This window comes from Arachis ipaensis, chromosome B9 (assembly GCF_059453495.1).
Source record: "Arachis ipaensis isolate K30076 ecotype BB chromosome B9, ASM5945349v1, whole genome shotgun sequence".
Taxonomy (NCBI): Eukaryota; Viridiplantae; Streptophyta; class Magnoliopsida; order Fabales; family Fabaceae; genus Arachis; species Arachis ipaensis.
Genome location: NC_142444.1, coordinates 5,372,175 through 5,384,946, shown reverse-complemented (window position 1 = coordinate 5,384,946; position 12,772 = coordinate 5,372,175). Strand labels below are relative to the sequence as shown.

At 46.2% G+C, this 12,772-nt stretch overlaps 1 protein-coding gene across 1 annotated transcript; it reads left to right on the top strand.

Annotated features, from left to right (window-relative positions):
* Nucleotides 1-1,013: 1,013 nt before the first annotated feature.
* LOC148543584 (uncharacterized) lies at nucleotides 1,014-2,862 on the top strand. Its single transcript, XM_088498436.1, has 2 exons — nucleotides 1,014-1,812; nucleotides 1,904-2,862. Exons 1-2 carry the CDS (start codon nucleotides 1,014-1,016, stop codon nucleotides 2,860-2,862), a joined length of 1,758 nt encoding a protein of 585 aa, XP_088354562.1.
* The last annotated feature ends 9,910 nt before the right edge of the window (nucleotides 2,863-12,772 follow it).

Here is a 12,772-nt window from a genome sequence, read left to right as displayed (position 1 = left end):
TCGTGGTTTCCAGGTTCCGGGTGGACGAGGTCCCGAGCACTTCTGATGGAAAGGGGGGTGCCACCTGCAAAGACACTCCGACGCTCTTGTCAGAATATGTGCAGGCGGAGAGGAAATGCTATGTGAAATGTGACGTACCTCGGGGGGAGAGCCAGTCTCCCCCTTATATACATGTCAGTAGTGGGCCCCTTCAATGGTCAGGCCCATACCCTTGAGGACGCTGTCCTTCGGCTGTGTGCAAGCCGTACGGGACGCGTGTCCGGGTCGGGTGGAGGGCGCCTTACTGGGCCGGCGAGAGCTCGGGTCGGGTTGACCCGCGTGGATTTGGGCCAGGCCGTAACAGTGCCCCCGACGCGTCAGTGATGGCCGTAAGGGCCATTGGTGGCGCGTGATGTCTTCGTTTGTGCGTTGTCGTCGGGTCGGCTGATCGTGGGGGAGACGCGCCTCTTGTGCGCGTGTCTCTTGATCTGCTGTGGCATCTGTTTGCCGTTTCGTTCTCCGCGCTGGGCATTTAATGCTCATAATGATTTGAAAAACCCTGTGCGCAAAGACTATCTTGCCCCTTTTCCTTTCGCGCTTTTGGGGGTGGTTTTTAAACAGTTTTTCTTCCTTTCTGCTTCTCACTCTCACTATTTCCAACTCTTTTTCTCCCTAACATCCAAAGTTTCCTGCGTGAACTCCTTCCTGCTTCAACTCCCAGCCCAGATTTCCTTCATTGTTCCAGGTAATCTTCTGGTTTCTTTCTTTTGGTATCTGCGCTATGCTCTGTTGTTGTGTGATTTATTATTTGCATCTATTGCATGGCTGGTTTTATTTTGTTAAGAGGTTTTTTCAGTGTTGGGATAGGTGGGTTAGGAGAGGGGTACCATTCCAGGATAGGCTTTTTGGGTGGTTGGTGAGGTAGGTGTGGTTTTTAGCCGTATCTGGTCATGATTGAGTTGAAAAGGCGTAGTTTCTGAGTTTTTTCGGGCTCCCGACCTCATAGACTAACGGAGTGGTACCCCGCTGTAGGTATGCCTCGTGTTGTCTCCCGGTCTTCTGGATCCGCTGCGGCTTACGACCCGTATGCTTGGGTGACAGACGATATAAGGAGTTCACCCAACCAGATGGACTTGGAGGAATTGACGGAGTTCCGGCAAGCCGGTTACCTGTGTGGGGGTACTGACGAGGAGGCCAACTACGAGGCCCTTGTCCCGCTTCCTCGTGAGCGTATTTATGAGCTTAATTTTCATTCTCCTCGCGTCCCCGACTGGATTTGGTTTTACAAGTCCATGTTCACACAAGTCGGTGTTCGGATACCGTTCTCCGATTTTCAAATGGCGCTGTTGAACCGGATATCCGTCTGTCCGTCTCAACTTCATCCGAACAGCTGGGCTTTGATCCGCTGCTTCGAGATGGTCTGCGAGTACTTGGAGCTGCCGGCGTCGGTGGACGTTTTTCTCTTTTATTTCAACCTTACCAACCCCTCCAAACAGGGGAAAGCGAGAAAAGGGTTTCTTTCTTTCCGTGCTGCCCAGGGTAGGAAGATTTTTAGCCTTTTTGAGGATTCCTACCATGGTTTCAAAGATAAGTATTTCAAAGTTCGTCCTGTCAAGGGTCGCCATCCCTTCTGGTTGTCGTTAGAGGGGGAGCGCCTTATCCAGACTTACTGGAGCTTCGGCGCGGGGTCAAACCCTTTTGTGAAAGTATCGTACAAGAGGTTGTCGGCTGTAGATAAGAACATAGCGAACGTTCTTCTCGCTATCTTTGAAAAGAATCCTGTGAATCCCCACCTTCTTATGGGTGAACGGGAGGCCGGCCGAAGCTATATTCGTGAGTTGCCTTTTTTGTTTGTCTATGTTTCTTTGTCGTTGTTCTTCTTCTTTCCGGCTTGACGACTAACGTTCTTGTTCTTTATTCGCAGTGGAAATGTCTGCCACCGTGACCGGTCTCGAGAACCTGATGAAGACCTTTTTTGAGGCTAGTGATGATGAGAATGCCGAAGAAAAGGGGGCCGGCAAGTCGGAGGGTCCGCCAGGGGAAAACGAGGGTCAGGCTTCCCCTGCCCAGGAGTCCGAGACGTCGGGAAAGCAGGGCCCAGGGGGTCAAGTTTCCCCTATCCGTGAGGAGGGACCTGCCGACGGGAAGGCGACCCTCTCCCCCCATCCAGATAGCGATGTGGAGCTTATCCACACTCCTAAAAAGCGAAAGATGTCTTCCAGCCCGGAGGGGGTCCTAACCGTAATGGAGAGGAATTTTGATGCCTCCAAGTTCATTGACTCCCAGTTGATACCCGGGACGGAAGAGCATTTTCATGCAACCGAGCTGTCTGGACAGGCGAGGTGGATGTATCGCACCTTGCTTCGTGGGGCCGTGATAGCTCGGAAGGCTGAGTTTGAGCTATCTGGTATGGAGGCGCTTCGGAGGAAGCTTGAGTCTTCTGCCAAGGCGAATAATGACTTTAAGGCTCAAGTTGAGCTCCTCCAGGGCCAGCTGTCCGAAATGGGGGGAAAGCTTAATGCTGCTGAGGAGAAGTCGTCGTTTATTGCAGAGAGGCTGAAGGCGTCCGATGAGACCGTGGCTCGGCTTCTTGAGCGTGAGATGACATTAGAAAATCAACTGAACGCCGCTCAGGGTCGAGTTGTCGCTTTGGAAAAGGAACGGGAGCAGGCCATCTCGGAAGCGAAGGCCGCTAAGGCAGAGGCCGTTGATCTTAAGAAGAAGCTTAAGGTGGCCAAGGAGCAAGGGAAGAATGCCATCTTGATGACCGAAGATGCCCTGAAGGCTCAGCTGAAGATTGCTGCTCCTGATTTCGAGACGTCGTCAATTGGTGTTTTCAAAACTATCCAAGACGGGAAAATTGTCGATATGCCGAGAAAGTGAAGCCTCGTAACTTAGGATATTTTGTAGTGCATTTGTTGAACAACTTGTTGAAACTTTGTCGTTTTGTTTGCCTCGAACAATTTTTACTTGTCCGTTCCGTATTTTGACGCTTTATAATCTATCGTCGTTTGATTGCTATGATTTTCGCTTGTTTCATTGTTTTGTTATGTTGCCGTTTTCGTGTTACCGTTTATTCTGGGCGGGCTTATATCTTGTGCCCGTCTTGCCGTTTTCTCATTTGGTAGCAGTTCGGACTGATTTGGTCGCGTAGTCGTCGAATTGGTTGAGGCCTATGAGCCGTCTGGCTCCCGGGGTGATCAGTCCCGGGGTGCCGTTTTAGATTTTGGTCATGAGGAGCAGACATTGGAGTAAAAAAGTTTTAACAATTAAGAAATTTGAGCAAGTGAAAACTATTCGTCAGTTGGGCAAGTATTTGACAAAGTAAGCAAACAAGATGAATTGACTATGTGGACAGGGCAAATATTAACTATTTGGCTAGACTCTCTGGTCGGCGAGCCGGTGGATCAGGAGTAGAACCTCTTTAAGTTACCTGCGTTCCATGTTCTGGGTACTTCCTTGCCGTCAAGTTTTTCGAGTTTGTAAGCGCCCTTACCGAGTACCTCCCTAACCCTGTAGGGACCTTCCCAGTTTGCCGCCAGCTTGCCTTCCCCTGGGGTCGGGACGCCGATATCGTTGCGTCGTAGGACGAGGTCCCTTTCTTCGAAGTCTCGTTTGAGGACTTTTGCGTTGTAACGCAGGGCTATTTTTTGCTTCAGCGCCGTTTCTGTTAGGTGAGCCATCTCCCTTGTTTCTTCGATCAAGTCTTTCTTAACCGCTTCGCTCATGCCCGCGAGGAGTAGTCGGGGGCTTGGTTCGCCGATTTCGACTGGTATTACCGCGTCGACCCCGTAGGTGAGGCGAAAGGGGGTTTCCCCCGTGGCGCTTTGCTCGGTTGTCCGGTAGGACCATAAGACGGAGGGGAGTTCGTCGGCCCAGTTTCCCTTCTTACTGTCTAGGCGCTTCTTTAGACCAAGAAGGATGACTTTGTTTGCGGCCTCTACCTGCCCGTTTGTTTGGGGGTGTTCTACTGAGGAGAACTTTTGCTTTATCCCCAGGCCAGAGAGGAATTCCATGAACTTCTTGTCGGCGAACTGGGTCCCATTGTCCGAGATAACGACCTCTGGGATGCCGAAACGGGTTATCACCTGCCTCCACATGAACTTCCGGCAGTTGGAGGACGATATGGTGGCTAGTGGTTCAGCCTCTACCCATTTGGTGTAGTAGTCAATGGCTACAATGAGGTATTTGACTTGTCCTGGGCCGACCGGGAAGGGTCCCAGGAGGTCGACTCCCCATTGTGAAAAAGGACGTGTAGTCGTTAGCGAGCTTAGCTCGGAGGCTGGTGCCTTGTGGAAGTTGGCGTTTTGTTGACACTTTGTGCATTTTGTGACAAATTCCTTCGAGTCCTTCATCATTGTTGGCCAGTAGTATCCTGCTCGGATGAGCTTTCTTGCTAGGGCCTTGCCCCCGATGTGATGTCCGCAACACCCTTCGTGGACTTCTCTAAGCACATAGTCCGTTTGGTCGGGGTGCAAACACTTCAATAGGGGCTGGCTGAGTCCCTTTTTGAATAGTTGTCCCTGTATGATTGCGTATCTGGCTGCCTCCCTTCTTAAAGCTTTGGCCGCCTTCTCATCTTCGGGTAACTTGCCGAGTTCCAGGAAGGTGGTAATGGGATCCAGCCATGAGGGGCTCGCCCCCGTCAGGTGGAGGGCGACCGTTGGTTCCTTCACCATGCCCTGGATGAGCGACCGGTTACCCGATCCTGGCTTTGTGCTCGCTAGCTTCGACAAAAGGTCTGCTCGTGTGTTCTTTTCTCTTGGAACGTGCTGGATAATGACCTCCTGGAACTGGCTCATCATTTGCTTAACCTTTTCCAAGTATTTTTGGAGGAGGGGGTCCCGGGCTTGGTAGCTTCCGTTTACCTGCGAGGTGACGACTTGGGAGTCGCTGCATACTTCAACCCTCGTCGCCCCGACTTCCCGAGCCAGCATTAGTCCGCCTAGGAGAGCCTCGTATTCAGCTTGGTTGTTTGACACTGGGAACTCGAACTTGGTCGATTGCTCATAGATGACCCCTGCTCCTCCGGACGTTTGGTTGGAGGCTCCGTCCACATGAAGCCTCCACCGTGTGCCCGTTTCCTCGGGAGGATCGCCCGTTACCTCCACCAAGAAGTCAGCCATTGCATGTGCCTTGATTGCATGTCGAGGCTCATACTGTAGGTCATATTGTGAGAGCTCGATGGCCCAGGTCATCATCCTTCCAGCCAAATCAGGTTTTTGCAGTATTTGCCGAATCGCCTGATCTGTCCTCACAATTATGCGGTGACTCTGGAAGTATTGTCTTAACCTTCGGGAGGATACTAGGAGCGCCAGGGCCAGTCTTTCCAGTTTGCTGTACCTCAGCTCTGGTCCCTGGAGTGCCCTGCTCACGAAGTAGATGGGTTGTTGAGTCCTCGCTTCTTCTGTAACGAGGACCGCGGCAAGCGCTTCCTCGGTTACTGATAGATAGAGGTAGAGTGGTTCTCCGGCTCTGGGTTTCCCGAGGACTGGTGGTGCCGCCAAGATTTGCTTGAAGTGGTTGAATGCTTCTTCGCACGCTGGTGTCCATTCGAACGTCATTCCCTTTCTCATTAAGTTGAAGAAAGGTATGGCCTTTGCCACCGATGCGCCGAGGAAACGGGACAAAGCTGTCAATCTCCCAGCGAGTCTTTGGACGTCTTTGATGCAAACCGGACTCTTCATTTGAAGGACAGCTTGGCATTTTTCGGGATTGGCTTCCACTCCTCTTTGAGTGATCATGAAGCCTAGGAACTTTCCGGCCTCCATGGCGAACGTGCATTTGAGTGGATTAAGCCTCATGCCGTGTTGTCGTAGGGACGAGAAAACAACGTTAAGGTCACTCAGGAGATCGTCAGGTCGGGCGGTTTTTGCGAGTATGTCATCTACGTAAACTTCCACTGTTTTGCCCAGGAGTTCGCTGAATATCTTATTCATCAACCTTTGGTATGTGGCTCCTGCGTTTTTTAGGCCAAATGGCATGACCTTGTAACAATAGATGCCTCCTGGCGTTATGAACGCCGTTTTCTCCTCGTCAGGTCGGTGCATCGGTATCTGATTGTATCCTGAATAGGCGTCCATGAAACTCAGATATCTGTACCCTGCCGCTGCGTCAACGAGCGTATCAATATTAGGTAGGGGGTAACAGTCCTTGGGACAGGCCTTGTTGAGGTCAGAGTAGTCTACGCACATTCTCCACCTCCCGTTGTGTTTTTTAACCAGAACCACATTCGACAACCAAGTCGAGTAATCCAATTCCCGGATGAATCCCGCTTTTAAGAGGTTGGCCGTTTGCTTAGCTACCTCGTCTGCCCTTTCCTGCGACATTTTCCTCCTTCTCTGGGCCACTGGTTTGGCTCCTGCCTTTACGGCCAGGTGGTGTGACATGAGCTGAGGGTCTATTCCTGGCATGTCGGCAGGCGTCCAGGCGAAGAGGTCGGCGTTAGCCCTGATCATCTCCATTAAAGGCTCCTTTATTTCGTGTGGGAGGTTCCTGTTTATGAATGTGAACTTATCGTGCTCCTCGCCGATTCTGAACTTCTCCAAGTCTCCTTCTGGCTCTGGTCTGGGTTTGTCGTCTACTCTGGCGTCCAGGTCGGCCAGGAAAACTCCTGACGCCTCCTTTGATTTTTTTCTGAGAGAAAGGCTGGCATGGTCGCAAGCGACTGCCGTTTCCAAGTCGCCCCGGAGGGATCCCACGGATCCGTCATCGGTGATGAACTTCATCACCAGTAGTTTCGTACTGATAGCTGCCCCCAAGTCGTTAATGGTCTTTCTCCCCAGGATGATGTTATAGGCCGTTGAATCTCGTAATATTACAAAGTCTGCCATGACTGTCCTTCGCCTTTGCCCTTGTCCCACAGAGGTCGGGAGTGTGATGATTCCATCTGGCTTTATGAAGTGGTCTCCTAACCCTACCACACCGTGCTGGTGGGTCGTCAGGTCGGAATCTCTCAATCCCAGGGCATCGAAAACGTTTCGAAACATAATGTTTGAATCTGCCCCCGTGTCTACCAGGATTCGTTTGACGAGGCCAGTTCCGACCCTAGCCGTGATGACCATGGGTGGACTTTCCGGCGCTTCGTCGAACCATTGGTCCTCCGGGCCGAAAGAGATAGGTGGGAGACCCTTAAGACCTCTACCAGGTGGGGCGGAGATCGCTAAGACCTTGGCATCTTTCTTCTGCGCCGATTTCGACCTCGGGGCGGTATTCCTGGCCGTCACCACGTTTACCACCGTGAGACCGTGGTCGTCACCCTCTGGTTCCTGTCGTCGTCTTATTGGTCGAGATCTGTCCTCGTTGTCGTTGTCCCGGTTGCGTCTCCTTGGTTCCCTTATAAGATGGGAGAAGTCGGCGAGTTTGCCGTCCCTGATGGCTTGCTCGAGGGCGTCCTTTAGGTCAAAGCAGTCTTGGGTCTTGTGCCCGTAACCCTTGTGGTACTCGCAGTAGAGGTTCTTGTTTCCTCCCGTCCTGTCCTTTAGTGGTCGGGGCTTCGACAGTATCCCCTTTTCTGCTATCTGTTGGTAAACTTCAGTGATCGATGCCGTAAGGGGGGTGTAGTTGGTGAACCTCCCAACTCGGGGGAACGGTTTGGATGATTTGCTCGGGCCGCCGTCCTTGGCGTGTTCCTTTGGTCTTTCTCTGGCTTCGAAGTGCCGGGATTGGTTGTAGGCGGGCTGCCGTTTATTGGCAGCCACGACTCGGCTGACTTCCTCGTCATTAATGTATTCTTTGGCCACGCACTGGATCTCTTGCATCGTCCAGACGGGCTTCGTGGTGAGGTGTTTCCTGAAATCCTCATTCGACAGCCCGTTTGTTAAGCACAGACTTGCCACTGAGTCCGTCAGACCGTCAATTTCCAAGCACTCGTCATTAAAACGGTCCAGGTACTTCCTGGTTGGCTCTCCGGGTCTCTGTGTCACCCCCAGCAAATTGATTGGGTGTTTGGCTTTGACAATCCTAGTTGTGAACTGAGCCAAGAAGGCGCGGCTGATGTCGGTAAATTGGGTCACCGAGCCTTGCGGGAGGTTGTTAAACCACCGTATTGCCGGGCCCGCTAAGGTGACCGGGAAAGCGCGACATCTGACCTCGTCTCCCACCCCTTCTAGGTTCATTCTGGCCTCGAAGGCCGTCAAGTGTTCTAGGGGGTCTTGTGTTCCGTCGTACTTCATGTCTGTCGGTTTGTCAAAATGTTTTGGTAATCGGACCTCGAGTACAGAGCGGTGGAAAGGGGTCGCTCCTATTATGACAGGTCCTCGGGCAGTTCTTCTCAACTCATTGTTCTCGCGGTGGGGTTCCTCGTTGCCTCTGTTCGACGCGCGCCGCCTTTCGCGTCGGGCGTAGATAATGGGGTCGCGACTTCTTCTTCTGGGGCGTATCCGTTCCTCGGTGCTCTCCGACTCGCATTGGGGGCTCGGCGTGCGTCTCGAACGGCTTCTTGAACGGGAACGGGTGGGGCTCCGCTCTGGGGAGCGTTGGTCGCGCTCTCTTTCTGCTAGCCTGCGCTCTAAGTCTTGCATTCTGTGGCGTAGTTCTTGCATTATCCTGGCGTGGTTGTCACCCGTCCCCCCGAAGGGACGTCTCTCGTGAGTCTGCGTCGCATCCCTCGTGGGCGACCGTTGCTGCTGCCGGGATTCCGTCGCGACGGCGCCTCCCCCCAGTATGGGAGGCGCTACCTCGGAACCAGTCCCAGTTTGGACCAGTACGAAATCCATGAATCGTGTGGGTTCGATTTCCCCACAGACGGCGCCAATGTTCGGTAGGTCGGGTACCGGACGGTTCGGGTTAGGACCCTGAGGTCAATGCTTCGGATGATGGATAGGCTCGTCTGGTCGTGGTTTCCAGGTTCCGGGTGGACGAGGTCCCGAGCACTTCTGATGGAAAGGGGGGGTGCCACCTGCAAAGACACTCCGACGCTCTTGTCAGAATATGTGCAGGCGGAGAGGGAATGCTATGTGAAATGTGACGTACCTCGGGGGGAGAGCCAGTCTCCCCCTTATATACATGTCAGTAGTGGGCCCTTTCAATGGTCAGGCCCATACCCTTGAGGACGCTGTCCTTCGGCTGTGTGCAAGCCGTACGGGACGCGTGTCCGGGTCGGGTGGAGGGCGCCTTACTGGACCGGCGAGAGCTCGGGTCGGGTTGACCCGCGTGGATTTGGGCCAGGCCGTAACAATTTTATAGTTAATTTAAATTTTTTATATTACTTAATTTTATTAATTTTCATCTCATTTTTTACACCTTAAAAGTAAAATTATCTTTACTATTATAGTATTTATGTCATTAACTCATTATATTGGAGTGAAATTCGAATAAAAGACTTTGAAGAATGTTAGAGAATTTGATTAACATTAGATGAAACTATTTCTTGTTATGTATTACTCTTTCTTTTAAATATATTACATAATTATATATTACATTTTTTAATTCACATATATATAATCTAAAATATTCAATTAAATATTATTTTTATATTTATTAATTTTTTATTTTATATCTACTTTTTAAATTAATTCTTTTTAATGGTATAAAATTATTAAAATAAATTTTAAATTGTATTAAACATCTATAAATTTAAAATGTAAATATTTTATGATTAATAAAATTAATTTTGTTTACTTTTTATAGATGTTTAATAAAATTTAATATTTTATAAAAATATTGATTTTTTTATGTTTTCATATTTTTAAACGATCTTTTTTAATTTTTTTATTTATACACTTAAAAACTAAAAATAGAAAATAAACATTATCTTTATTTTTTTAAATATAAATAAAAAATTTCAATAGTCGTAATATCATTCATAAATATATGGACTTTATAAAAAAAATGAAAGAGAATATCATTATTTTATATGATTAAAAAAATGGTCACTCTTATGGCATATATATGAATGACTCTACATGACTAATATATTTTTTTATTAAAAAAATGAGAGTGAAAATGAGATTTTTAACTATATAAAATAATCTTATTCCACAAGGGGAATGAAATCGATTACATAGATAGAATGATGAAACTATTAAATTATGAATGTCATGTATAATTTATACTAATTGATCTCTCTTGATCACATAACGCAAGTCTTCATAGGATTATATTTCATTTGGTCTACTATTCTTCAGATTAGATAGTTAGTGATCTTTTGTCTACGTATTTAAATTATGTAAGATGAAATATTATTATGTTGGTTCTATAATTTTATTAAAATTTTAATTAAATATATATATATATATATATATATATATATTTAATTGAATCTTTATATTATATTAAATTTTAGAGGTAAATATTAAATTAATATCTAAAAACTTTTGATATTGACAAAATAGTATCTGACTTTTGTTATTAACAAAATAGTCCTTAAAAGATTTTAAAATTTGACAAGTATGTTTTCGAAGTCGCCAGAATAAATTTCCGACAAGCACAATGCTAACATGGCCACCGTATCATCCAAACTCTAATTCCTCCCTCCCCAACGCAAATTTTTCCTCCCTCTTCCTTCCCATCGCAACTCTTCCCCTACCCAACGTAACCTCCTCCATCTTCCTTTCCATTGCAGTCCTCTTTCACTCTCTCTCCCCATCACAGCCCCCTCCCCGACGCATATTCCCTCTCCCTCCCTCCCTCCTTCAACACCACCACTCACAGCATCAATCACCTCAACATCAACAGCAACAACAAGCAACAGCAACAACAACACACACTTCTGTTTCCTTTCCCATCCCAGCAACAACCTCAGCAGCAACAACAGCCTCAACAGAAAGAGCACCATCAAAGATCACCGCCACCACTTCGGAGATACAACAAGGCTTGAAATAGCCGCATCCTCTCAGCTCTTCAGTCCCTCAGCCTTTCTCTCTTTATATTTATATATGTAGGTTACGTGTTTGTGTAAATGTCTGTGTGTGTATGAGTGAGTGGATATTGTTATTGTTATTGTTATGGTCGTCTGAGAAGAGAAGGAAGGAAGGAGAGAAAAGAGAAAAGGAGGAACGAGAAAGGTTAGGTTCTGAATGTGCAGGTTTTTCTGTTGGTTCTGTTTAAAATTTTGATAGTATTGTTTCTGTTGTTATTGCTACTTCTGCTGCTGCAATTGGAGAGGCAGAGAGAAGGAGGAGTGTGCGTTGAGGAGGGGGCTACGATGGGAAGGGAGAGGGAAGAGGGCTGCGATGGGAGAGAGTGTGCATTAGGTAGGGGAAAGGCTGCGATGGTGAGGGAGAGGGAGGGGGAGTAGTGTGCAATGGGGAGGAAGAAGGAAGGGGGGGTTGTGATGATGGGGAGGGAGAGGGAGAGGGGGTCTGCATTGAGGAGAGAGGAATTAGGGTTTGGGAGATGGTTTGCCAGGTCATCAGAATACGGTGGTCATGTCAGAATTGTGCTTGCCGGAAAATTGCTCCGACGAGCTCGGAGACACACTTGTCAAATTTTAAAATCTTTTAGGAACTATTTTGTCAATAGCAAAAGTCAGGTACCATTTTGTCAGTGTCAGAATCTTTCGTGTACCAATTAGTATTTACCTCTAGATTTTATAACTAAGTCCCTACCGTGATAAAAATATTGAAATTAACGGAATAATCTGTTTAATTATATAGAATATTTAGTCAAGTATTAGGTATATTCGTCTTGTTTAATGAAATATTCTGTTAATTCTAACGTTTTTGTTACGGTAGAAATTTAATTACAAAATCTAATAAGATATAGGAATTCAATCAAAAAGAAATAAAAAAGTATAAAGACCAAATTGAAAATTCAATAAAACTATAGGAACTAATAGAGTAATTAAACCTATTTTTTATTAGAAGACGTCACTCCAAAAGTAGAGGTAAACAATTTTTAAGTAGCAAACTTTAAACAACTGCAATTAATAATTATTAATTATATATTTTTTAAAAAATAAAATTTAAATAATCACTAATTAATGATAATTAATTAATATATAATACAATTTAAAAATATTTATTGACTTATTATTGACTAAGAGCCTGTTTGGGAAGTTTCAAAAGTAACTTTTTTTAGCTTTTGACTTATGAAAAATAGTAGTATTAATGTCTGGTGCAATTTTCAAAATCAAATTACGACTTTCTAAGAAACTATTTAGGAGTTTAGAGAGAAGTTAAAAAAAATGACTTCTCTCCTAATACTATTACTTTTTACCATATTTTTATAAAATAAACATTTTTAGAACTAAAAATTGAAACACAAAATAATCTATTTATAAGTTAATTTTAATATAGTCATTTATTATTTAAGCTATTTTTTCAAAAAAAAAAAAACTTAATTAAGTTGTTTACTTAAATTGGGCTTAAATACCTATTAGTTATCTACGGAATTGATTTGTTTATCCTAAGGGAAAATATGAGGAGCCAATGGAATATTTGTACAATATGTACAATGTGTACAAATGAGATTTAGGGAGTATTAGAGATATAACCATTAGTGTTATCTTTTTCCATTAGCTGAAACTTTTGAGATGAATGGTATCATGACATAGTATTAGAACTCTAGATCTAAAAAATCAAGAATTTAATTTTTGGTGAACCCGAAAATAGTCCATTGACTCCTAGCATAACTCTTATCCTAATTACTTATTTTCTTGTATATCAATCCGTCGTAATCGGGCCGTACGTTACCGGTAGACATGAATAATATGAGAATTAAGATGATCAACAAGAGAACCACACGTTGGCTTTGACTCATTCCTGTGTGAGCTGTTACTCATATAGACTTGAAGAAGTTCCATCATTTAATGAGTACTACTCTTTGAAATTAAGAAACTCAGAGAGTCAAG

What these genes read in the sequence shown, in the direction of transcription:
- LOC148543584 (XM_088498436.1), top strand. Translation starts at nt 1,014, where the DNA reads ATGCCTCGTGTTGTCTCCCGGTCTTCTGGATCCGCTGCGGCTTACGAC. An exon ending in GGCCGGCCGAAGCTATATTC is followed by an intron (nt 1,813 to 1,903) that starts GTGAGTTGCCTT and finishes CTTTATTCGCAG; the next exon opens with TGGAAATGTCTGCCACCGTG.